Source organism: Antedon mediterranea, chromosome 5, assembly GCF_964355755.1.
Source record: "Antedon mediterranea chromosome 5, ecAntMedi1.1, whole genome shotgun sequence".
Classification (NCBI taxonomy): Eukaryota; Metazoa; Echinodermata; class Crinoidea; order Comatulida; family Antedonidae; genus Antedon; species Antedon mediterranea.
This window is the reverse complement of record NC_092674.1, coordinates 5,179,342-5,206,511: the sequence shown is the minus strand read 5'-3', so window position 1 is coordinate 5,206,511 and position 27,170 is coordinate 5,179,342. Positions and strand designations below refer to the sequence as shown.

The following is a 27,170-nucleotide window of genomic DNA, read 5'->3' as shown; positions in this document are numbered from 1 at the left end:
TATCAATTATCAAACAATATGCAATGTACTCAAAGGAACTTTAAAAATGCGCGTATATGAACACATGAGATGGGAAGATTTGACCCACGAGAATAAAAAATGTATTTTTGTGTAATGTTTATTGTTTAATTTTGCTGACTTATTACTCGGATTGTGTCATACCAAAGATAGTGTAACTATCTTTGGTCATACCTAACACACACACACGTCACACACATCCACACAGCTACTACTAGAATAGACATGGGTTTAGAGACTAATAATTAGGCCTAATAGTATTAATAGAAACTATAATTTTAACACGTAATTCTTTAGTAATAAATTATATTAAAAACACCATAAACTAAAGGCCGATTATTTCGACAATCCACACAAAACGCCGCTATTCTTCAACAGCGGAGATAGGCCTAGAAACTTGTGTAATCACTTCTTGTTGCTATACGCTTGGGTGCACACGGAACAAGAAAATTTAACTGATGAATTATTCATGTTTATTTTGTGACGTTTCATGAGGGGGTCCCCAACTTATGTACGAAAAAAAAAATCGCGTCCCGCCCAACGCCATTTTGCTTCTTTTATCTTTGACTTAAATCAATTTCCTTACTACTGTGTTTCTGCCTTTCCATAGCTCTTTGTGCAGTGGTTAGTTTTTGTTCCAAAAATGTTGTTGTTGTCCAAGTTTCACAACCATAAGTCATTTTAGGGAGCACACACTGGTTGAAAACTCTTCTCCTGTGAACTATTAGGATTTTCTTGTCGCAAAGCAATTTCTGTCACTTTAGTTTATTTTATTGCTAAGGTCAAGTCTGGTGTCACTTCATCAAGTGTGAAGTATCCTATTACAAATAAAAACTTGAATGGACTGTTTAGATAATAATTCAATGATTATCTGACAGCGAATTACAGTATTATATCTAGATTGACAGTCAAATGGACTCATTGTAAATACCCGAAATGCTTTGGGATTTGTAATTTTAGCATGATGTGTCTTAGTTTACAAAAAAAACAAAAATGTCGGTTTCTAGAACTATAAAACTGCTTGCTTTCAGCTTCTGAATGAATAGTCCTCTTGGACGTAGCTGGCTAATACAGCAGCGTGAAAAAAATTAAAACAGTGGATGTATGTAAAAACAAGTTCAACCAAAAACCCATTACATTGGCTGGCAGCCAATTTGAGTATTTTTTTCTTTAAATACATTTTTTTTAGGTAAATACATTTTTCTTTCGATTCATTTTTTGTTCAAAGTGGATAACTATTATGTGTCATTAAAATGGCATATTCAAACAAAAAATTATTTGTTCAGGGAGACACTACATCAAAGAATTGAATGTTGCTGATTGACGGATGGTAATACAGTAATAATAATAAATGAGGCTTTATTAACGCATAATGCAAAGCCTCAATGCGCTTTAGAAATAAAAAGCGGAAAACTAAGAGAAAAAATAGTTAAAATGTGAGTTTTCAGTGCAGCCTTAAAACAAGCATAACATGTGAATACTAATATATTACCAAATGTAACATTACATTTGCCTATTCAACAAGGGAGATGTAAAATCTCCCTGATTCAACATTTTTATTATTTTTAGTCGCGTGTAACGCGACTCTACAACTCACTATGTCGGTTGGTCGGCCGGTAAACACTAACTTGAGCACGCGACTGCAGCCATGTATATGGCCTCGTTACATGATGGGAACAATATATCTAAAGCTCTGTCTACACTATCAAACTTTATGTGAAAAAAAAAGTGATGTGCCCATACATGATGATGTCATATCACTACTGAGGCCTTATTAACTCACCGTACACCACTCTAAATGAGTGGTGTAAGAGGCTGGTGGGCCGGTCGTGGCCCTCTAGCCTCCCTCGTCTTCTGAAATTGTCTTTTAAATAGTATGGTAGTGTCAACTTCTACTGTACTGGCAGGGAGAGCGTTCCATGAATTTACGACTCGTTGGGTAAAAAAATGACTACGGCAATTTAATCGAGCATTATTCCTTTACAATTTATGACCCAAAGTTCAAAGTTCAAAAAACATTTATTTATTCAACAATGGCATTATACAATAATATAATTATAGGTGTGTACATAAATGAAAACATAGCAATAAGCCATCATTTGGGGTCTTCTCTAGAAGAAAACAAGTTTCTTGTCTCGAGAAAGACCCCAGAAACAATATACATACATTTAAACTAATACAATTTACTACATAAAATAATAAATAAAAACAAAAATGATGAAATAAAAATACTTTCAGTGTACTACAATCATAATATTAAAATTAGTATAAAGAAATAAGATATTATTTAAAATTTTTACGAAAAGTATAAAGAGATTTAAAATGCTTTAGTTTATCATCAAGATCATTCCAGATTCGCGGTCCTGAAACAGAAACAAAATATTCGGAAATTTTCAGTCTAAAAGGAGGTACTTCAAGATGCTGAAATTTATTGTCGATACGTAAATAGTACTTGTGTGATTTTGTATGATGACTTAATAGATTAGACATTGTCACAGGGAGTTTGGTATTAAAGAATTGAAAAATAAAGGAAGCAATTTGTGTTGTAAATAGATCATGTAGACTAAGAATAATACCCCTAGTGGCAGTATATTCAGACTTTTGAAAAAGTAAATCACTATCAGTAGCCTCTTTGTTGGAAAGAAAATTATGTTTTTAGTTTGTATTACCGTAGGTCTAGATCACTTTAAAAGAAATCATTATCATTAAAGGCTCACGTATTTTTTTTTTCTGAAGAGAGAGATTTCTAAGTTTGGTATAGAAACTTTCACTTAATGTAGCCCTGTGTGTAATTGTGTAGCCAATAGGTCTACATAAACGGATGTAGGCCTACAATAGCTTAATTCTCTTCCTCTTTCCGTTTAGGCCTAGCATTCATGGACACGGTGTAACCTCACCCTCCTGACTAAATCCTATGTTAAATCAACTTCTACGACACATCATTGATGCTACAACATTCATATAAAAGAACAATGTTTGCCATTTGATTTTAATACATTTTATTTCGCTACGTCAACTAAAATGTTGGATAGTGGAAGCCGTTAAAGCTTGGTTCCCACTAGCGACGCAACGTAACGCAATCTACGCAACGTAAGAAAATGCCCTTCCAATTATTGTGTTTGCCCCCGCCTGCGTGAAATCAAACCTGCGATTTTTGCAGCACTGTTGCGTCGTCGGTTCCCACTTGAGATTACACAATACATCACTTTGCGTCGATACGTCGCTGCGTTACGTTGCGTTGCGTTCTAGTGGGAACCACACTTAAGGCCCATTTACACTAGGACGCTATCGACGATAAATAGATAATATGCATTTTTTCTACATAAAACAAAAGAAATCTAAAACCATAGAACTTTATGATAACCATCTATACTGCCTTTGATAAACATAAAGCGTGGTTCCAATAGCGACGCAACACAAGGACGTAACGCAACGCAAGTGAATTGACCAATCACAAGCGATGGCTTATTCGCTTGTGATTGCTAACTGTCTATAACTTCGCTTGTCATTGGTTAAAACGCTTGCGTTGCGTTTACGTCCTTGCGTTACGTTCTAGTGGGAACCAAGCTTTAATGTGACACGTCCAATACAATTACGTCATGATAAGAGAAATATATTGACGATACAACGATTTTATTGTTCTTATTGATCATGACTTTAAAAAATATTAGTTATATTAAAGACAGCACAAATGGTTATTCTATAATTCTAGAATAAAAACGTTTCGAATTTATTTTGTTGCATCTAAGAAAAATGCAAGGTTATAAATTTATCGTCGATCGTTATCTTCGTAGTAAAAAACAGGCCTTCAAGCTTGAAGACGCAACGAAACGACATAGACGCAAATGCAAGTGACCAATGACAAGCGAATATGCGAATAATCTATCACTTGCGATTGGTCAAATCAAACGTACGTCAAGCTTCATTGATACTTTGTGCATGAATGACCTCTAAACTAATATTTGTGCCAAAATTTGTATTGTTAGTCAAACGGATGTATCATTTTATAATGAGATCAAAATGCATATCTAACAGGTCGTTTGAACTTGCTATAACAACATGTTTTAAATAGACTTTCGTCATACATATTCCGGATGTCTAAAGCGTATAAAAGCAGCACATTTTTGTGAAAATTCATACTCAAGAAGCTGAAGTTAAAGACGCTGAAGTTAAAAACCCCAAGTAAAGTAATAAGTAACGAATCACAGTAAGTAGCTAAATTAATTGTTTCAACATTTTTACTAACATTGTTTTACAATTCAGCGCTATGGCCTATTTCCTCCAAGATTCCAGTACAGCAACCTACGCATCTACGTTTTCGAGATTTCAATTCGGAAAACTGTTTTTCGAAAGTCTTTCGATTTGCGCTTCCGACTTCAAGCGTAGATTCTTTCATGGTTGAGATTAGTTTTTATATGGGCCTATATATGAGCTTGGATATGGGTTTCTATTCAATGTCTTTTTAAAAGACGAGATTATTTTCAAGATTTATACGCATATCTTATTTAATTTCGGCTTCTTTTATATGTAGGTATTTATTCATAAAAACACATAAATAGTACAAAGAGAAGGCAGCCAACGGCTGAATAATTCTGCAAACAACGTACAAAGTAAACATTTAACAGAATTTAAAACAATAGTATAGGCTATATTATACAAGTACACAGTAAATCAAATCATTAAAAAGTCATTAAAAAGTCGTTAAAATGCCAAAAGACCCATATTCAGTCATAAACCAAGGCATGCGGTATTCATTAATTCGTTCATTATTATTAATGTTGTAAACCTACAAAGTTTTAGTTTTAGAAGCAGAAGAATAATGTTAGGGATGGTAGAGCGATTTCTTGTTAATGTTTACTATATTATACTGTAGGCCTAGGTACAGTACGTTACTATTGTTGTGGCAGAAGTTATTCACAAGTATTAATTGTGTGTTATTTATTGTGCAGGATACAAAGATGTCGAACACCAACGAAATCAACACGCCTAATGAATTCAACAACACAACCCGCAAATCTGGAAATGTGTTTTCCTTTTCTCAAGTGAAGAAGTATTTAGCAAAGTTACAAAGTCCACCAGCAACCTGCGGCAATGATATACCGATCGGGGATCAAGACGCATGTCTCAATACCACAAATATGAAGGTAAGTACGGTAATAGACCCTTGTAGAAGGCTGAATAAACATACAACTATGGCCTAGGTCTCTAAAGCTTGGTTCCCACTAGCGACGCAACGTAACGCAATACGCAACGTAAGCAAATGCACTTCTAATAATTGTGTTTGCCCCCGCCTGCGTGAAATCAAACCTGCGATTACAACAAAGGTGCGTCGTCGGTTCCCACTTGCGATTACGCAATACATCACTTTGCGTCGATACGTCGCTGCGTTACGTTGTGTTCTAGTGGGAACCACGCGTAAGCCTACATCGTTCAAGTCACAGAAGGTACGCCAGCCCTAATCACTGAAACAACACTTCTATTTCAGAACAACGAATCAAAAGACCAACAGGAATCGCTCGTCAACGAAGAAGTCATAACTCAGAGTCTGTTTGCAGAACTTCAGAGTACTCAGGGGCAAAATTTCTACATGCGAAATTATCCAAATGGCAACGACCAGAGATACCTAGCCGTTGAAAACGATGCTCTTGAAATGACAGCTACCACAAGCGAAGATAAATGTAAGATTTTCCTATTTTTATTTTCAAATCTTAGACAATGTTTAGTGATGAAAGGAAGATGGTGTTGATAAAAAGAATAATGGCGAGAATGAATCATATCGATAATTCAAAGTCAAGGCTAATTTGATTGGTCAAATGTTTGCCCTATCTTGGACGTAATTAGCATAAAGTACAATTAGGCCTAACGGATTGACTAAATTAATTATGAGAATAAGATGATGGTGGTAGGTTAAAATAGTGAGGGTTATGGAAGATGATTGATCAGTTGTTGTAGGCCTCAACCCGTGGATCCCTCTGTTAATGGGGAAGCGCTAATATCATTTGTGTTTGGAGAAGGGCTGGGGGGAAATATCATGAAACAAAATTGTGCACAAATGAGAATACTGTGATATTGAATATGAATACGAATGACCACAACATAAACTTAATACTGACGATTATTTTCAGGTAAATTTTTTGTGAGCACGTACACAGACTTGGCCAACAGCCTAACCGCAGTGGCATTCAAGCACGTAGACACGTCCAAGTACGTGTCGGCTCCCTCATCTACTTCCATTTCTTTGGTGGTAAGTATATTACCTATAGGCCTAACCTTATGCATGCTATCATTCTAACGAGCTGGTAACATTTTAATAAACAGTTTAAGGATGGGATTGTGGCAGAAAAGTAATAACGTAAATAGAAGTACTACCGTATACTGTACTTTTGTGATATTGCAATTATTAGTTGCGAAAGAAATGACATGTCGACCAACTACTTTTAGAGATCAAGATGGAGAGTAACTTTTATTTCATGAAGCATTCTGGGAACTAAGAACTATGACGTCATAAAAAAAATATTAGAGATAGATATTTTTTTAGAAAGCAATTGTACGTTACAATGCACAATGTAATGTCTTTTGGAATCTCAGCCTTAAAGCCTTTGTTGGCTTATTTGAGATTCCACACATAAACCAGGGAAGAGTTAAATTGTAATTTAACTCTTCCCTGCATAAACTAAGTTTTAACCATTTTTTTTCTTACTTTTTCTTGATCGTTTATTTATTTTATATGGAACAATAAAAAATGAAATGAATGAAAAGATATGCGACACTTTTCTCTCCTTCATTTTACATCGGCACTGACAATTTTATTGATTTTTTTTGTTACAGGATGTTGCTACTGAGCCACAACTTTTCCAATCAACGGACAACAAATTATTCTACAGGCATTATGATTCGACCCTTGACCATTATTACTTTGAGTCGGTTACAAATTCAGGTAAGCCTTCCTAATTTTCGAATTTCTACAATATCAATTAAAAAGGAAAAAAATACATATAAATACCGCAGCGCTTCATAATTCCACAGTTTTAAGAAAACATTTGTTTCTCTCCTACACCGTACATTTACGAGAAAGTCTGCAAGAGTGAATTCCAAATATTAGTATCAAGAATTACATCTTCACCCACTGACTCGGTTTTAATGATATTTTTGACATCCAACAATTCTATATTTTTCTTTTTACAGGTTATTATCTGGGGTACGATCGTACGACCCATGATATTACTTTGTACCAGTTGACAGACTCAGACATTGAAGACAAGATGGGTGACTCCCTCAACGTTTTCTTCATACACGTCACAATCTAGTCTTGGGAAGAAGTAGTACGCGCAACGCTATGACGTATAACCAGCAACGCAAGTAATTTGACCAATGAAAAGCGGCGGATAATTTGCCGCTTAGCTAAAGTACTAACATTTGTAAACATTCCAACTGAAATCAGTTAATATTTGTAGGCCTATTATAATAATATATTGTAACGCGCCCAAAAACTTGATTTAAAATTTGTAAACATTCCAACTGAAATTATTTAATATTTGTTTGATAATAATATAATTATTGTAACGCGCCCAAAAACTTGATTTATTTATTAAATGGAAAAAAAATGTATTAGATTAAAAAGAAATGTATAATATTTATAACATATTAATAAACAAAGCTAGCATTTTCCGTTTGACAGGGAATAAGCGTCACATTTGAAAACTCCGTAATTCATTTAATGTTATACTTCAAATGTTGTAAAAAAAACCTCGTCATTTCATATTGAAATTATTCAAAAACAAGCATTACTAAATGACTATTATTGTTAAGTTTTAAAAACTAATTTATTTATTGTAAACATAGTATTTATATATTTATAATCCGATTGCTGTGGTGTTATGGTTGACTAACGGTTACAATGTGGTTTCTATCTATTTAAAAAAAGTATTATTTAAAATGTACAAAGTGAGATAAATATTCGTCAGACCCGGAAATAGTGGTCAAGTGTGGTCACTAATTTAAACTTTTAAGTAAGATAAGTTCAATGTATTGGTTTTGTTTGTAAAAAATAAGTGAAGTATTGGATAAATTAATAAAACATATTGAATCGGATATTTAGTTGTAGCTCACTTTATTGTAAAAAGTTATGGAAAAGAGGAAGAGTGAGGAGATGGTGACTTAGGGAGAGACAGTGGGCGCGACAGTGGTCGTTGAGGACACAATCCTGGTAACTAAATTGCCATTGAGAATCGTTTTCAATCATTTCTTGTGTAATGAAGAACTGATTGGTTTGAGGAGGAAGTGTCCTGAGCAGACCAATGGAAAGCCCCTTGATCAGATCAGGGAAGAGTTGCCTAAATCAGACAAAAGAAGAGTGCCCTGGGCAGACCAGGAAAGAGTGTCCTGGGCAGACTAGGAAAGAGCTGCCTGATCGGACCAAAGGAAGAGTCCCTTGAGCGGATCAGGGAAGAGTGCCCTGGGCAGACCAGGGAAGAGTGACCTGAGCAGACCAGGGAAGAGTGACCTGAGCAGACCAGGGAAGAGTGACCTGAGCAGACCAAGTAAGAGTGCCCTTAGCAGACCAGGAAAGAGTGCCCTGGGCAGACCACGAAAGAGTGCCTTTGGAAGACCAGGGAAGAGTGCCTTGGGCAGACCAAAGGAAGAGTGGCCTGAGCAATTATATTTCCTTGCAAGCTAAATAAAACAATTGTAAATGTAAATTATGTTTATTGTTTTTAGCAACACTTTTTTGTTATAAAATATGACTCATACAGAGATTAAATTAGTTTAATATTTTTAAAACGATAACTACATGGCCGCCTGTTCATGTATTTTTCTAATGAAATTCAACAAAATATAAATTTAGTAGGACTGAATATTATGAATACTGACGAATGTCATTTATACTTTAAAATTAAACATCTTGTTATAATGTTGCTAATATACAGTGGCTTATCGTAGAGACATGAGGCCCCTTGTTTATGAACCCTAAGTGGCCCACCAACGCTGGAGGCCTCGGCCGTTTTTAGCCCTTTTCAACATATTTTAAAGTGGAGCTCCACCCAGAAAATTACTATTTCTCATACATTTCAACTATTATTTAAAAATATCATCCCTTATACTTCATATTTTTTTGAAATTTTTTTTCAATGAGTACGATTTTCTTGAAAATCACGCCTTTTTGCGTTTTGGGGGGATACCTTGTAATTTCCTATTCTTTTACATGCAAAAGGGGGGTATATTTGAATAATCCTAAAAAATTCATTTCTTCACCAAAAAAAAAATGTAAAATGTATATTTATGTAATTTTTCCAGATCTTTCTATTTCTGGTATTTTTATCACGTATACATTGCGCAATTTTGCGTAAATAGACACTTTCCCCCGTTCGGGTCCAATTGGGTTTTTTATTTTGCTAGGGAGTACGATCACGTGACATTTTTCATAATCACACTACTGCAGTGCTGGCGATCTGTTATTTTGTCGCGATGTTATTTTTGACGGGCGAAAAGTATATTAAAACATTCTGAATATGACCCTATTATGTTTCACAGTGTAATAATGTGATTATGAGACTATTACTAAAATGTCAAATTTAACGAGATTTGAGAAAGACGTAGCTATATATTCAATAAAGCTAGGCCTAGGCCTACTAGAGTGTAGGTATGTACCGTTGCTGCTTGGCCTCTAGCTAGGCTAGGCTGACAGCAGTGAAGTTTGTTTTGCTGGCACCCGACCTTGGCCTACCCATGGGCCATGATAGGGTGCCTGAATAGTTGCTTTTCAGTCAGGTCTAAGCTTGCACATCGCTTTACTACTCTTGTTCTGTATAGGATTGTGTGTTTCACAATTCTTAATGTGCGAGAAAACCCAGGAACGATAAATGGGGCGAAACGACCATGCCTATGAATACATAGGCCTCTAGACAAAAATTCAAGGCTAGCTTGGTTGAGCAGACGGCTTAGCTAGGCCTAGCCCTAGCTTAAAGTTAAAAGCAATCTGATAAGATTATTATTATGTTGTTGTTGTACAGTGAAAATCATGAGGTTACATGTAAATTATACTGACATTCTTATCGGAAATATTACTTAGGCCTAAACAAATCGTATTAATTGTGTGTATAAAATTTATTCCCCATTTTTCGACACATAATTTACCAAAGGGGAGACATTTCATCAATGCGTTGAACCGGCGACTAAAACGCGTCAGTCGCTAAGTGTAACGCGTTTCGCGACGTATTGTAAACTAATAACCCCTAAGTTACTGAAAAACTGTAATTTGTTAAAACACTATTTTCTGACCGATTTTTTTAGAAATGAGTTTTTGGAAAATATTTCCGTATTTTTCCTGGTTTTTTTTATGTAATCACTTTCAATTAAACATACTTAAACATAATATAAGCTGAGAAAGTCTGAGTGTAGCTCCACTTTAATGCCTGTTGTTTCCTCTAGGCACTGCTTAGGGGCTCCTGGGTTTAGCCAGCGAGCGCTCATAGCCATTACGCCACTGCTAATAATAGTTTTAATCTTAAATAAATGTTTAATTTTTCTCATAAATGTAATCAAACCGGAAAAAGGTGCGTGTTCACAATATTCACAAGTTTATCACCGTTTTTATAATTTCAGTTTGTCAGTTAATATGTATGGCACGCCACACATGTTGTGTGTGACATGTCATACACATTTGACCTATGACATCAAACTAATATGTAACAGAAATTGTATCTCTTACATTAGTCATATTTAGATTTAATTGTAATTGTTCAATTTGTATGTTGATATCTACAGACAAAACATATCTATATATACCTAGGATATCTCAAGCTGTCGTATTTCCTTTAAAAGAGCTTCTTCTGTCTTAAGTTTATCTAGTTGGTTTTTCTCTAGTTCCTTTCCTTGCTGTTGCTGTTCTTTAAGTTTCTCAATAGCTTTCAATTTCTAGAAGAAAAAAGAACCGTAAAATGAACAAAAATATTTTTACTATAATATATTAATATAAATTATATTGTCAAATATGAGTGATATGAATTCAGTGAATTATTGAACTAAACGCATTTGGGTTCTAGACTCTACGTAATGCGACATTTATATAGCACTATTTCATGAAGATCAGTGCGCTGTTGACTTAGATGTTACACCCTTTCAACAACATTCTTCTCCACTGAGGCACTTTAGACCCCTTTTATATTAGCAGGTGTTGACGCCCCGGTGTATAAACTCTGGAGATTTTAGAGGCAATGTTAAAGGGTATTATTTGTAAAAAGAAAAACATTTTGACACATATGGCATGTTATACCTATACTTGAGCTGAAATGATCTAGTTTTGAAAATACAAATGGTGGAGCTACATTAAAAGAAACTACAGTATAAACTAAAGTTAAGTTAACAAAAGCTCCCTTCATGCAAAAAACAAATCCAGGTATCCTATAAAGGCCAGAGAATAATGTAGGTCAACTTCCTATTGCACTCAAATATCAAATATTGTACTTATGCAGGGTCATATGAGATCAGTATTGTAATACAAGTAATAATAATATTATTGATAGAAAGCAGACTTCTAGTTTTAAATTCTTTACTTCCTTCCTAAGTGAAGTAAAGCTAACAAAGAAAAGAAAGAAAACAAAAAAGCATGTAAAGCTGCACAAACATAGAATTATTTCTTTATTGCATAATTGTGTTGGGCCTGAAGGCTTACATAACGTTCATTGTGTACGGTATTCTACTAAATATTATAGAGAAAACAGAAGGTTCAACAATAGACACTATATCAACAAGAAAGCTAAAATAAAACTGAAAGTAAACACATTAAAAATATATTTGATTGAAACTGAGTGTACACTTAAATAAAACTTATACTTCCTCATAACAAGATTTACTAACTAAAAACAATGAGAAATGTTTGAACTAGCATTGACAGTAATATGGGGGGGGGGGGGGCAACAAACTTTTTCCCTTTCTCCTTCAAAATTGATTAGTATCTTAGTGAGTGAACTCCTTTGGCTAGTACTGAATCAAGCCCAACTCATTGACTTGACTTAAAGATGTATTCCCCCAAAAACATGAAAAATAAAAATTAATAAAATGAGCCTTTGAATACATTATTTAGTAGCTTTAATAAAGTTAATCATTCCTGTAGAAAAAAAACTGGAAAAAAAGTTTTCACTTACAAAATTACAAAATAAATGGTTAAATTCAACCAAAAACACATTGGCTGGCAGCCAATTTGACTATTTTTTGCTTTAAATTACATTACGGTCATACTGCGTTGAAACACCGGTTCTCGTCAGATCACCGAAGTTAAGCAACGTTGGGCCCGGTTGCGTTCTGGATGGGAGACCGTCTAGAAATCGTGGCGGGTGCTGTATATACTGGAGAGTGATGGTGTAATGGTAATATCGGACTAGCATGTGATAGGCATGGGTTCGAGGTTATCTGTACCATACTAATTGCATCCTTAGGCAAGATGCTTTACTCTCATTGCCTAATCTGGTAGGCGCTGCACTGCTGGCTGCCGTGGGTCTGTGGAGGGCCTAATCCGAATTTCCTCACTGAGGACAAAAATATTAATATACAAAATTTGTTTAAGTAAATACTTTTTTTTGGATCAATTTTTGGTCAAAGTGGATAACTATTTGGTGACATTGAAATGGCATATTCCACAGAAAAATTGTTAAGAATTAATTTTTCAGGGGGACAATACATCTTTAATGCAATGTGTCAAATAAACAGGCCTACTTGAACCACAGATAATTTAAAGAAAATAAAAAATATTACTATTAATGTTAAATCAGTCTAGATCAATGAACTTTTGATAAAATTATTTAGTAAAACAATGAAGAACTGATTTTTTTTACAGAGTTATATAACATTTCATTAATGTATGTCTGTATGATAACTGTTGAGTTTTGAAGATTCAACAAATCAGAGAAGAGAGATTTTAGCAGACAATGAAGTCAAAATAAACATGTGAGTGTGAGTTTGACAGGTGAACTAAGATGATGCACTAATTGATTATTTGAGTAAAATAATGGCTATTAGGACATCATGTGAACAGACAACAGAAGTAAAAGTATAAAGAATACAATCATACACCAAAATTACTATCAAACTGGGTAAAGAAGGTAAGTTTAAAAGCTAGGCCTACTAGGCATATCAAATTGATTTGTATAGTGGGGGCCTAGCTAGATTATAAAGGGGACTTGGAGGACATATACTACTACTAGGCCTATCAAATTGATCTGTATAGTGGGGCCTAGCTAGATTATAAAGGGGACTTAGAGGCCATATAGAACTACCTGAAGAATGTATGGCAGTGTATGTAGTATGGATTTTTTCCACTACATTTTCACTTAAATATAATTTTGGGATTTTTTAATCTAGGCCTACATAGGGACCATATGAACACAATTGTATGTTTTGTAAATACAATTGATACAGATGTGTTCTTTTCTTGTGCAAGATTTAAGAATACCTTTATTGCTTTGTTTTTGTCTGTTTTTAAAAATCGCTGTATTTAATCTGAACATTTCTATTCTTCCATCTTGTATGCTATGCCCCTTTCATGTAAGCATTAAATTCAACAACTAAAACGTCTTGACATGCATTAAAATGGTCTTATTTGACATTTGACTTCAAAACCGCTGAGCTTACACGAACATGCACATGCATAAGTGTATGGAAGAATGTTGAATATCGAATCAAATTCATTTTTAATATTTATTTAAATTTTTTAATAACATTACCTTCTTCAATGCTTTAATCTTCTTGTCGTCATCTGCATTGCCTTCACTGACTGGCTGCTGTCGAGTTGTAGCTCCTCCCACAATATAATTCGTCATAGCTATTGCATCACGCTGATCACTGGACCGTGACATCTAAAATGAGTTAATAACAAATAAAAGCTAGCATGCTTTGATGAACTTTTTGAAATACTTTGTAACAATTAATGCTTATAGGAAAGTGCATAGTGAGTTAAATATGGTAGCAGAAAGTGTCATTTGAATCCATTACAAGGTTTAAGAGCCATTATAATATAATAAACTTAAAACTTACTAAAGTACCGTCATGTGCTTGTTGATCTTTAGCCTTTGCTTTGGCTTCTCTTTTTCTTTTATTTTTCAAAGCTGACTTCGATAAATTAGATTCTAAAAATAAAATTATAATTTGTGTAAAATTCTGAATGAAAATATCAAGAATGTTTAATAGCAAAGATATATTATAATGTACAATAAAATGTTTACTAATAATCGAAAACATACACACCCTCTACAGCAATTTTCTTCATATTTTCAGCAGGCTCTAACTCGGACTAAAAAAAAAGTTTTAATTTTTTTTGTTGAATATGCCATTTTAATGTCACATAATAGTTATTGACTTTGACCAGAATTGAATTGGAAAACAAATTATTTACTTATTTAAATCTAACTGTTTATTTGTCTTTTTATAAATGAAATCATTATTTTGTTTCTGTTTTTTTTCTATGGAAGTGAATAACTGCAAAATGGGCTATTAAAAGTCTGACCTTATAAATCTTTACTTTTCATGATTTTTGGGGACAACACATCTTTAAAATTGATTCAACATTTCAATACATAAATTCTTAATACTACATTAGAGGTCTCAACTTAGAAAAGTTAAATATCGAGAGAATTTTTGAAAGAATGACCAAACAACAAGAGTCCAATAACAATTGAAAAACTACACCAAACTACGATTCCTGGGAGGTCTGCTATATCTTTAAAATATAAAAATATCAAACCGCCAACTTACAATTTTCTTGGGTGGGGGTTTACCCCTAGCACCGGGTGGTCGATACACTCCAGGTTTTGCTGCCTCAGCTTGTGCAACTGATACAGTAGGTTTTACAATTGGCTTAGCAACGAAAACACCCAATGGGAACGGCTGCCAACCAACTTCCCATAATTCATCACCAGCACTATACTGAAACGTGTTTCGTAGTTCGCCGTTGTAATGCCAAATTTTAAATCTGCAATATAAAAACGATTGTTAAATCAATGAGGTAGTCACATGACCTGGAAACCCATACATTCATATATAAATTAATCACCTGATTCTCTGTACTGTGTCTCCACATTTAAACATTTTGAAAATCATATATTTGGGCAAATCGCAAAAGGCTAAGCATACATGAATTCTTAAAGGTGGCAATCCTGTTCACAACACAAACATATACATAAGATGCTCTACATAAACAAAGTCTTAATACAAGTCTTTGGCAGTGGAGTGGAGACAGGACTTGAACCCAGGACCCTTGGATTGGTAGACAAGCATCATAACCACCAAGCCACATTATCTGTATAGTACCATCTAGAAATACTCAAACATTGTCTTGGTGTCCCATGCTAGAGTCTTTTTACAAGCCATTATTTGTTTTCCATATTCTAACATTAATACTGTGTCTGAAAATCTCACCCATTGTCTTGTCGTAGACGAGGTGAACAAGTCGCGGTCACCACATGCTCTCCATCTGGACACCATTGGAAGAAAGTAGAATCTGATGCCTGAGGTTTCGATATTAATTTCAATTGCTTTCGATCCCAAAATTCCTTTAAAATAAAACAAAATTAGGTTGATTATTTTAAATGAAATTAAACAATTCTAATCAATATTATTATTATTATTTTTTTCTTCAGAACATTTTCAAAATCTGGAAGTATATTTACCATATCACCACGAAGGTTGCCAAAGCCAGCAATGCATAGAAGTGATGGTAAGTTAAGGCAATAACATTTTTTAATCTTCAATACATACAGTATTAATGTTAGTATATGGCCAAAATTAATGGCCTGTAGAATGGGACACCAATAAGAGTATAAAGTACATTTAACCACATGGATTTAAGTTAGATAAGATATCGTAAGTGTACACAATAATAAATCTTCTGAATGCTAGTGGCCATATTCACCAATCAAAGTGAGATATTTCCCTTAAATATTAAGTATTTCACTTAACTCAATAAATAAACCCTTAAATTGTATTCACTTAGATAGGAGATTTTTCTTAATTTTAAGGGTAAGTGTTTCCCTTAACCTAAGTGTGATTGGTGATACGTTCACTGGTCTGTGCCTCCTTAAACATCAAACTTTAAAAGGGAAGACAATACAAAAAGGATATTAGTTCCCTGAGGATTGAAGAATACTGAATTGCGTGGTCCTGTTCCAAAGTCAAAGATTGGTTCACACTTGAGGTTGAATAACGTCGCTTTGGCAGGCATGACTAATGATCTTGTTAAGAAAACTACGGTAATTCTAATCTATCAAATAATGTAAATTAAATCTTATATCGGTCAAAAAAGGATACATCCATAGACAGCACAGAATTCTGTAGAATTGTTATTCCAATCAACACTGTAAATTGGTCCCTTTTTACCTGGAAATACAAAACGAAAATCCAAAATATAAATTATTTTAATAATTTTAAAAAATCGATGATGTTTTCTTCATTGGGACATCCATTTCAATGGCCCGGGCCCCTTCTAAATTTCACAAATTGTAATGCAAAAGATAGGACATCAAATTAAGTTCAGAACTTCATTTCACTACTTTTAGGGTATGGGCCCCACTATTTCCAAATTCCGCCACTGAATTGAGACATTTTGTCTGGTGAAAAAGATATTTTGACACTTTGATATGTAATTCGATTACAATACTTGGGATAATTGGACATTTCAACCTACCAAGAGCAACCCCGCTGCTTCCACCATCTGCAGCAAGATAATGTAGGCCTTGTTCACCGTAGTAAGATGCACCAGTCTTATCAACCTCTGTCGATGTAATAATTAAAACAGCGGAACCTGGGAATCACAAAGATTAAGATTCATTTACCTACTGTAAAACATACTCAAATAAGCCTATATATTTAGTGATCCACTTCATCTTCATCGCCGTAAGTTCAACAATCCTTTTTTATATCAATGACATAAGCTATGGTCTCAACTCTACTATCCGGTTATTTGCTGATGACACCATGATATATACCACCATTACAAGTAATACTGATAGCGGTCTCCTGCAGTCTGATCTCCACAAACTTGAAGAATGGGGTAGGACATGGCAAATGCAGTTCCACCCAGAAAAGAGTGAGCTTCTCACAATAACAAGAAAGAAGAAGAAGAAAGTAAAGCAGAAATACACCCTATGTGGAAGCGAAATAAAGAGTGTTGATGTTGCTAAATACCTTGGCGTCAACATCTCCCAAGATATGAAGTGGAACTCCCATGTGGATGCCATAACTTCCAAGGCAGATAATGCACTCAACTTTTTGCGAAGAAACTTGTGTGTCAGGAACAAACAGATAAAAGGCCTTGCATATAAATGTTGTGTACGCCCTCTATTAGAGTATTCTAACACCGTCTGGGACCCATATAATTCCAATTTAATTGGTAAACTTGAAATGATGAAGGTCCTTGGTTGGGAAACCTTGGAAGAGAGGAGGAGGATAGCTCGACTGTTAATGTTCCATAAGATACACTACTGCAATGTAGCAGCCGATATGAAACTGGTCATGAAAAACACCTGTAGACCCAGTCGGAGAGAGAACAGTCAATCATACCATATTCCTCACTCAACAGTTGATTACTTTAGGTATTCATTCTTTCCACGCACTGCCATCGACTGGAATCATCTACCAGATAAGGTTGTAAATTGTACTTCTATTCTGGAATTCAAAACCCATATTGTCCAAACTTAATTAAATAGGGTACCCCTTGTCACAACTTACTCTCTGGGGGTCTCTGTCTTGGTGACAGCTCGCTGGGCAACTGGATGGCTGAGGCGGGGTAAATGGGTATCCAGCTACTTTATTCTGCCTCCTAGGTAGCGGCCCAGGAAAGTGATAGCGGTTGGCACGGACGGTAGACTTCCATAGTGTTTAATGTTGGGTACAGTTTACTCTTTTTTTTAATCTTTACAAGGTGTCTGAATACAATACAATTATATAATAGATAGGATAGATCAAATAATTATATATATTCATACTAAACATGTATATATATTTATATAAGTAAAACTTTAAAAAAGAGATAAGGGAAAGGGAAGAAAAGAGAGAAAGAAAAGTGAAAGGAGAAGTAAGGGGAAAAAAAGAAAGGGAAAAAAAAAAATAAATAAAAAAAATAATAATAATAATAACAATAATAATAATAATAATTAATAATAATAATTATAAATAAATAAGGCAGTCAGTTTCTCTCTGTAAAAGAATAACTAAATAGAACAATAATACACAACCAAATGCAGTAGAGCTAGCAAAACAGAGTTGGAGGAGCAGAGTCTTCACATATGAAGTTGGCTCCTAATACGAAGAAGAAGAAGAAGAAGATCAACAAACTGACTGTTATGAAACCAGGAGGCCTACTAGAAGACCTACTTTTAAGTAGTGGCTGTGTGTGACAGTGGCTGTGTGAACTATTACACCGGGGTAACCCCTTACTCGTATCGAAAGATGCATTAGGTTCTTTAAAGTGCACATGAGCTAGATGTGTACACTGAACCTACAGTTTATAGTTCTTATCCGAGAAGACTTGTTCTACCCACAGACCCAGTTTTAACTTGGCATCCGCTCATGCTTCTTGAAGCTACACCCCTAAAAGAACTTGAGAAAGTAAGTCATTTTTATAGATCAATATGGCTACCTTTTTTATTCCATAAAACATCTGCTTTATCTGCCTTAAAGAAACTCTTGTTTGCAATCGCTGCTCCGACTGTATTGAGGTTTGGATACTTAAACATCCTTACAAATGATGGCCCACCCTAAAAAATAAAATACACAGTTAAAATAAAGCAGCTTGCGATTTTTTTTCCATACATAAGTTGGGGACTTACTATGAAAGATAGCCGAACTACTTCCTAAATATAACTTAACCTAACCCTCTAAACAATCTCTCTCTCGCTTTAAAGTAAAAAGTTGTTAAAGTTGTTCTAACCCCATACAACGAAATGCAAAGTCGATAGTCTAATCCATTCGAGTACACAGACGACTCAACGGAAAGCGTTTGCATTAGTGAATTTTAGTTCAATTGCAATTGTGGATCAATTCTTACGTCACACCTTATGGATATGACTAATAAATATTGTATATATGTTAGCCATGAGGGGTCCCTAACTTATGTACAAAAAGGAATATGGCAAGCAGCTCTACCCAGGTGGTCATGAAGATTGGTTCGATTTTAGCTTGCCAGCCTAAAAGTGGGTATTGTGCTTACTTTGCTACCTGGAACATAAGCTGCTATCTTGAATGGACTTTCACCAGGTGATATAAAACAATTTGATACTTTTTCAAGATGCAGTCTATTAGCTGCTTGCTCTACAGAATTATAAAGAAATGTTGTTGTCATAACGGAAATTGTTACTGTGATAAATAAATAAAATCATAGGTGGGTAAAGAGCTTGGGTCAGGCTGGTGCCTTCTCCCCACCAACTCCTTGTTTAAAAAATGATAAAGGGCTTCTATGAATCTAAATCTGAGGTCTATTATATATAATACCCAGAACACTCCTAGATCGTGGTATCTTTATTATGACAAGAACAATACATTTGCAGTCAAAAGCTGAACTGCTGCATTTTTTTACAATAAAATTACAATATGTTATGGGGGAATTATATCAAAACAAATTTGAATTGTATAAATATTATCTTACTGAAATTGGGTATTTCATAGAACATAATCTCGTTGTTGACATCTCTGCTACATATACTCTCATCTCCACTCCATTGTGGCATCCTATATACAGTAACAAGTTCAATAAGTAAAAAGAAAGTGATGGTTAAAAGTGATGCTACTGAACATTTTCATTTCATAATTTATAACAATATTAGTATGGCAGTGTTGTAAAGCAGAGGTTTGAGGCCCTGATTTAGGAACTCTAACTGGCCCTCCAACGCTGAAGGCCTCGAATGTTTTTAGCCTTTTTCGACATATTTTAATGCCTCTTTTTTCTTCTGGTCACTGCTCAGGTGTTTAGCCAGTGAGCGCTCATAGCCGTTACACCACTGTATCAGGGAGAGTCAAGGGCAGAGATCTGGTCAAGCCAATTGAGCATCTCAATTTTTATCAAATTAAAGCCTTACCAATTACTAAGTTTCTTGTGAACGTAAGATGTCATTAATTCCCCTGTTTTTATATTCCAAATATGGAAGTTAGGCGTGCCAGCAGGAATATCTTTTGTGACTGAAATTGAAAGAAACTTTGATATGAAACTTTCATAAAATCATGTGGATAATTGCAAAGGTTACAGTAAAAGTACAAAATGTAATGATGTCTAAAGCTCTATCCAACTAGTTTGACAAAAAGAGTGTGCTAAAATATGGTAGTGATATGCCTAAATAGGGTATTGATATGACATCATCATGTCCATACATGGCCACATCACATTTTTTTTGAAAGTGTAGACAATGCATTACAGTCTTACCTGCATACGTTTCCCAAGTGGCAAGATAAGACCCCTTTGGTGAAAAACTTAGAGCTGAAGTTTTAGGCCTAGGTAAACTTAGAACATCTTTGCCTGATACGGTATGTCGTACAAAAACACTATAATAGGAGATATATTTGGTAAAATGAATATTATATGTAATGTTATATTTGTTATATAATTAGAAAAAATAACTTTTGTATCGTCATGAGGTAATTTCCCGATTGATCGTAATCAAAACGGTACTGAGTTTGGTCTACTAGCGTTCCTGCTCCCAACCAGTACATCCATTCATAGAAGCCTTAATGAAGTAAGCCTACCTGGTGGTGGCCATAGAACGGTCCCGAGATAACGACTATACTTCGGCTTTAGTCGATAGAAGATTGAAAAAATTGTTAGAGATAGAGTATACGATGTTATGATTATGTGTAGATATGTGATTTGTTCTTTTTATTCAAATGATGTTATGTATTTAATAAATTTGTTATATCAATTAATCAAATTATCGTAGATTGCATATTATGCGATGAATATTATTTAATAAATTTTTGATATATTATTATTATTATATTAATAAAAAAGATATTTGTTAGTATAAATTAAAAAATATAGATATAAGGAAGAAAAGCAAAGAGATTATGGAGCGGCTGTACCAGAATATACAACACTAAGTATTGTAAAGTTAATATATTAAAAATTTAGGCGATCTTGTCAAAGGTCAAGCGCCTTCAGCCTGCCACGTTTCGATATTCAATATTGAACTTGACCTTTGCTTTACTTTGTAATTCATTCATTTTTAAATTATACATGTTGATACAAGTTTATATTTAGTTCTCAAAAGAAATGTTGAGTTTCTCAACATTTCTATCAATATATATCTATCTATATCGTCCTCAGGAGTGATAATGCAGAAGGTTCAGTATTTTACTGGAAACCTATTTCACTTATATTTCCAGTTGCCTGAACATTCTGCATTCTCAATCCAGAGGACGATCAAAGCATATTGATTGAAATGTCGAGAAACTCAACAGTTCTTTTCAGAACTAAATAAATGTGGTGTACCGCAAACTTGATGTCAACATTTTATTTTGCCATGCAAACCTTCAAACAATATATAAATTAAATACATGTTTAAATCTGTACCTTTTTCCATCACACCAGGAAAACAGACTTCCATCTTCACTAAATATAAACACTTTGTAAAGTCCTTGAGAACTGATGAAAACACAAAATTGTATTAATGAATTATTAATAAAATATTCATTTTATTTCCAATAATAACATTCAGTCTAGAATTTATGAAAATGAGAAATCTATAATTGATAATACTGAGCATAAGTGTTGATCATTGTAAAAAATAAAGTTATGATAAACATTTTTGAAACCATTTTCATATATAACATTGAATAGCATTTCAAGTTTTACACATGATGCTTTTTTACTCATGTTTACTTTAGCTCTCACATCACGCACCTAAAATCTTGAGGTAAACTTGAAATGTATAAAAAATAATAAATGCAGTTCACACAAATCAAAAACTGGTAAAAAAATGGCTACTTGAACCTTTTAGGGATAAAAATTCCTCTTGCATCTTCTTCTTCATCTCGGGGAGCACTTGGTCGACACAAGCGGACACCTTGTGTTCCTCTTACTTTAAAAAAACAACATGTTAGATAGTAAGTTGGCATTATGCACTTGTCAATTGTATGACCCCCTATACGACCCCCGGGAGAGGTGCGTCATTTGTCCGATGTGCGTCATACTTTTGAATACCATGACGCACCCGTGCGTCAAAAAGGTGACTTACCTTTAGGTGACCATGACGCACCCATTTTGACGCACTGTGACCATGTTGTTTATGATGTGGTGGGTGATAAAGTGACGGACATTGACACACCTTGTTCATTGATGTGACGTACCATCTAGGTTTTTTGACCCCTGCGTCAGTAATTATTTGTAAATGACGCACCCATGACGCACTTCTCCCGGGGGTCGTATAGTGGGTCATACAATTGACAAGTGCATTATTAATCAATAAATAATTGAAGATGTATTGTGTCATGAAAAATGAAGAATAATAAAATCCTATTATTATTATTTTTGAATAGGCATTTTGTAGTTTTAATCAAGTTAATCACTTCTACCAAAAAAAATAAAAACAAATAATATTTTCATTAATATACATATTTAGTCAAAAAAGGGACAATACATCTTTAATTTAATAGGATAGGAGTTAACTTCACCAAAAAATAAATCCAAACATTTTATTTTATTAGAAAAAGACAACAATTATAAAAATATAATGTGAGTACTTTTTTAATTCAAGGAAAACGAGTAATTAATGTTTACTTAAAACAACTATAATGTTGCTTGGACCTCCTTTTGGTCTAGGCCCTACGTCCTGGTCCTGGTGAGAATGCAGGTGCCTCACACCTACTCAACTCAGTGCCCATCACGACGATGACCACGAAAAAAAGGACCTTGCTTTGTCGGCAGGCCTAGCCTTATATTCTATCTTTAAAAGGTACAAATGTAGCATCTTTAATCAATAATTTATAACTCTACAATTTATGCAAACAATAGTTCTACAAAAGTTATCATAAAATACAAGTTTTAAGCAATATGTTTGCTTAAACTCACACGCAAGTAGCGGATAGGGCGCAGCCATCTTGTTACAAAACGTGTCTGTTTCAACTACTGGATTATGAGCCTATCATACTTCATTATGCTATTCATACGTATACGTTTTGAGTTGTTGCAGTCACGACGGGCCATATACCCAACCACATCATAGGGACGCCCCCCCCCCCCCCCCATCTACACATGCAAATTGCAAAGACAATACACATTAAAGCTTTAGATTTTTTTTTATCTCTTATCAGGTCACTGTTAAGTTAGTAGAATGATTCATTACGTAATCTATAGACAGTCTATTAGAACAATGTGACAGTCGGTTTTATAGCATTTATTTAATCAGGTAATTAATTAAAACACATTTTGCAAGTTAGCAGCCAAACTTTTTCAGTTATTTTTTGGGCGTATGTGCTTTTTTCACTAAGCATGACAAACAACGCTATATGCGGGGATGTCACGATAAATTTGGTCCGGGGCCAAAATCGGTCCGGCCGGACCAGTTTTGGCAAAATTGTGGCCAAAAGCAGTCCGCCACTGCCAAAATCGGTCCGGGCTTTTCTTCTGTCGATTTTAATTGAATTACTAGGCCTATGATGCTGTTTTAAGTTGTTTATGGGTAGAAAAATATCCCATGATATATATTAGCAAGTTATCTTGTCGGATAAATACTATAAATAAATGTATTTTATCTAAAAACATGACTTAGGTGTTCACTCATATTGGGCCTGCCACACACTCACATGAACGGGTATGAGACGCTGATCGATATTGCCAGCTAGATTTTATAGGATTGAGGCATTTTTTCCTTCCTCAGCCTAATCAATATTGGATAATTGGTTTATAATAATTGTATTGAATTGATATATTGATTGATTAACCATAAATAAATGATAATGATTGAAATGATGATGATTAAATTGTTTTTAACATCATGGGGAAAAGAAGATGTTAAAAAAGAACAAACTGGATTAAAAACAGGCAGAGATATACATATTGTATACAAAAAGCCTAACAATTAGTACTTATTATTGATGAGTTACTACTAATAATGATAATTAAAAAAACAGGCTTAATTTATAATATTAAAATAATAAATAAAACCCCATAGTTTTCAATATAATGACTAATCATGGCCTTTTTTTAATGATATATGCATTATGACTAATTTTGCGCACCATATATTTGGCGGCCAAAAACAGTCCTATTGCCCGGACCGATTTTATCCAGGCCGGACCAGTTTTGGCGGCCAAAATTGGTCCGGCCGGACAGGTTTTGGCAGCCATAAATGGTCCCCCGGACTGATTTTGGCAGCCAAAACTGGTCCACCGGACCGATTTTGGCCCGGACAGATTTTAGTGTGACAGGGACGTACGCGCAGCAACCAACAGAAATAATAACATAGCGCGGCGTGCATATTTTCTGGGGACAAGACTTAAAAATTCGTAACTACTTAACAGACAGTGGTATGGACAATTTTTTTTACTGTAAAATGTTCTTAAGAGATTAACCTACATAACTGTGTGATTGAACAATAATTAGAAATCACACTGTCTGTGCTGTTAATTATCGATGGATTCGGTGAAAAAAACATTTTTTAAATTTTGTTAAATCATACCGTGATGTAGGCCAATCTTTTAAGAACATTCTTACAGTAATTTATTATGCATTATTCTGATCCCTTATTGGATCAGGTGGCGTTTTCGGCCACCTCGACTTATATGGACTATACCATTATTATGATAGGGATGTGGTGTATTATGTTTTATGTAGAGAATGGTGTCTATTGAATGGGGAGACAATACAATTGTTCTGTTATGTAACCTACAGTACAAACTACAAGGAACAATACAAAACATCAAAAACTAGCAATGCATGTACTTTTTATAAGGCATGTTATTATTAGGTACTGTGTTATAGGGAATGCCAAGATTTTGTAACAATTACTATATTAACTAAAGATATTTTAAATAAAACAAATTTTATAGACAAATTTAATGAAGAACCATCTACTAACTGGATAAAGCCATTTAGGAAAAATAATAAACAAGTTGATCATAACGGGTGGTTTTCAAAGGCCCAAAGCAAAACAAAATTCCATGCAAAACAACGTTAACGGAATATACTATTACTACATGTATAAAGGAACCAAACCTTGAACAATATTTGTTAGATAAAACTAATTTTAAGAATTTTTCGTCCTTATTCACAAATGTTCCTTTAACCGAGACAATTCAAATTATTGCTGATAAAGCATTTACTAACAACTGGTTCAATGATAATTATGGACTAAACTTAGATAAGGACGATTTAATTGTACTCCTCAATATAGCAACATTCCAATTTAATGGTAACTTGTATGAACAGGTTGATGGAGTTGCAATGGGATCACCTCTAGGGCCCCTTATGGCAAATGTATTTATGTGCCACATCGAGGAACGCCTTGAATCTACGAACCACATGCCCAAATACTACAAACGGTATGTTGATGACACACTAGTATTCATGCCAAATCTAGAAGCAGCCAATGAATTTTTAGCTTTACTCAACACAACCCATCCTGCGATAGCGTTCACAATGGAAACTGCCGTGAACAATTCAATCCCTTTCCTAGGAATGCTGATAACCAAAGATTTGGAAAAATTGCACACACGGGTTTACAGAAAGCCAACAGACACAGGCTTATTGCTACACTACAATAGTCACGTTGACAACAAGTATAAAAGGTCACTTATTATAACTATGTTAAATCGGGCTTACAAACTATCGTCGACCCACCAGCTTTTTAATGATGAATGTGAAATTCTAAGGAAGATTTTTAAGCGTCTGAAATATCCAGATGAACTAATAACAACAACCATACAGAACTTTAAACCAGCAGAGAGCAATAACAACACTGCAGAAGATGAAACAGATCTATCCGAAATACCAGTGCGAATCATCCTGCCATTCAAAGACCAGAAATCTGCGAACTCCGTCAAGCGACAACTATGCCAACTAAGTCACAAGATAAACAAAAACATTGTCCCTGTATTCATAAGTAAAAAAGTTAAAGATAACATTAGGAAAGTCGAAAAGAAACCAACTATTATAAGTCAACAATGTGTTGTGTATAAATTTAAATGTGACTTGTGCGATGCAAGTTATGTTGGATATACATGCCGACACCTCTACCAACGCATTGTTGAACATAGTAGATGCTTAATAGGACAGCATTTGAAGGATCATAAAGTGATTGTTAATCCCAGTAAAATTAATTCATGTTTTAGTATACTTAGGAAATGCAAAAACAAATTTGACTGTCTTATCTATGAAATGTTGTATATCAGACAATTAAAACCTAGTCTGAATAAACAAAGTGACTCTGTAAAAGCTAAGCTTTTCATTTGACAGGATGTTAGACAATAGGTCTTTTGTTATTTAAACTTTGACCCTTGGCTTGTGCTACTTAATTAGTTGTTGTTTTATATTTTATTCATTGGACTTGATAATGACCCCATGATGGAGTCGAAACGTCGTTCTCTTTTAAGCGTAATTTTAAGAGTATCATTAATTTAAAATTTAAAGAAAGATCAAACTCTCTAGATCTTGAGGGTCGTAGACAATCCTGGTCAAATCATAACACAGGATTATGTAAGATGTGTACAGTACTAACGAAAAAGAAACAGTAAACCATTTTTTATTTAAATGTCCTTCATTAAACTCTGTTAGACAATAATTAAGTATGTACCGGGATAATTTTAATTGTGGACCTCAGGAATTAAAACACCACTTTTAATATGCTAGACAATTTATTCACTGAAAATGAAACATTAGGAAAAATCTTTGATTTTTATTGTAAAAAATATTTAATGAAAGCATGGGTTGCTAGATCTACAATGTTATCAGCATTACCTATCTCAACAAATTGATTAATATAGTAACCAAGCTACAGACATCTCTATGAGGATGTATCTGTATGTTTTATTTATTTATTAGGCCTATCCTGTATTTTTGTTGTTCTGTTTTTATTTTTGTAGTTATATATATTGTACAATTTACGTATTATGTATTTTCATACAGATCTAATTAATTAATTAATTAGTTTACATTTTGTTTTGATGTTATGTATTAGTATTTA

At 34.3% G+C, this 27,170-nt stretch overlaps 3 protein-coding genes across 4 annotated transcripts; 2 read left to right on the top strand and 1 right to left on the bottom strand.

The window, feature by feature from the left end:
- Positions 1-4,121: 4,121 nt before the first annotated feature.
- LOC140050434 (uncharacterized) lies at positions 4,122-8,109 on the top strand. 2 transcript variants are annotated; one of them, XM_072095614.1, is made up of 7 exons: positions 4,127-4,225; positions 4,550-4,628; positions 4,968-5,162; positions 5,504-5,696; positions 6,144-6,262; positions 6,847-6,955; positions 7,204-8,109. In XM_072095614.1, the coding sequence occupies exons 3-7, from the start codon at positions 4,977-4,979 to the stop codon at positions 7,323-7,325; spliced, it is 729 nt and encodes a 242-aa protein (XP_071951715.1). In that variant the 5' UTR covers positions 4,127-4,225; positions 4,550-4,628; positions 4,968-4,976; the 3' UTR covers positions 7,326-8,109. The 2 variants fall into 2 exon arrangements, with proteins under 2 accessions (XP_071951714.1, XP_071951715.1); XM_072095613.1 differs by lacking the exon at positions 4,550-4,628 and having other exon boundaries at positions 4,122-4,225.
- A 1,192-nt stretch (positions 8,110-9,301) lies between these two features.
- LOC140050433 (eukaryotic translation initiation factor 2A-like) lies at positions 9,302-23,089 on the bottom strand. Its single transcript, XM_072095612.1, has 18 exons — positions 23,060-23,089; positions 21,983-22,070; positions 21,563-21,634; positions 20,420-20,538; positions 20,079-20,178; positions 19,649-19,731; positions 19,214-19,314; positions 18,644-18,761; positions 16,691-16,807; positions 16,315-16,383; positions 16,129-16,230; positions 15,678-15,718; positions 15,427-15,560; positions 14,764-14,980; positions 14,257-14,302; positions 14,047-14,138; positions 13,737-13,868; positions 9,302-10,932 (listed from the first exon to the last, which is right to left on the bottom strand). Exons 1-18 carry the CDS (start codon positions 23,085-23,087, stop codon positions 10,804-10,806), a joined length of 1,788 nt encoding a protein of 595 aa, XP_071951713.1. The 5' UTR covers positions 23,088-23,089; the 3' UTR covers positions 9,302-10,803.
- Positions 23,090-24,826: 1,737 nt separating this feature from the next.
- Positions 24,827-26,721, top strand: LOC140049057 (uncharacterized). Its single transcript, XM_072093873.1, has 3 exons — positions 24,827-24,869; positions 25,224-26,297; positions 26,618-26,721. Exons 1-3 carry the CDS (start codon positions 24,827-24,829, stop codon positions 26,719-26,721), a joined length of 1,221 nt encoding a protein of 406 aa, XP_071949974.1.
- Positions 26,722-27,170: the final 449 nt, after the last annotated feature.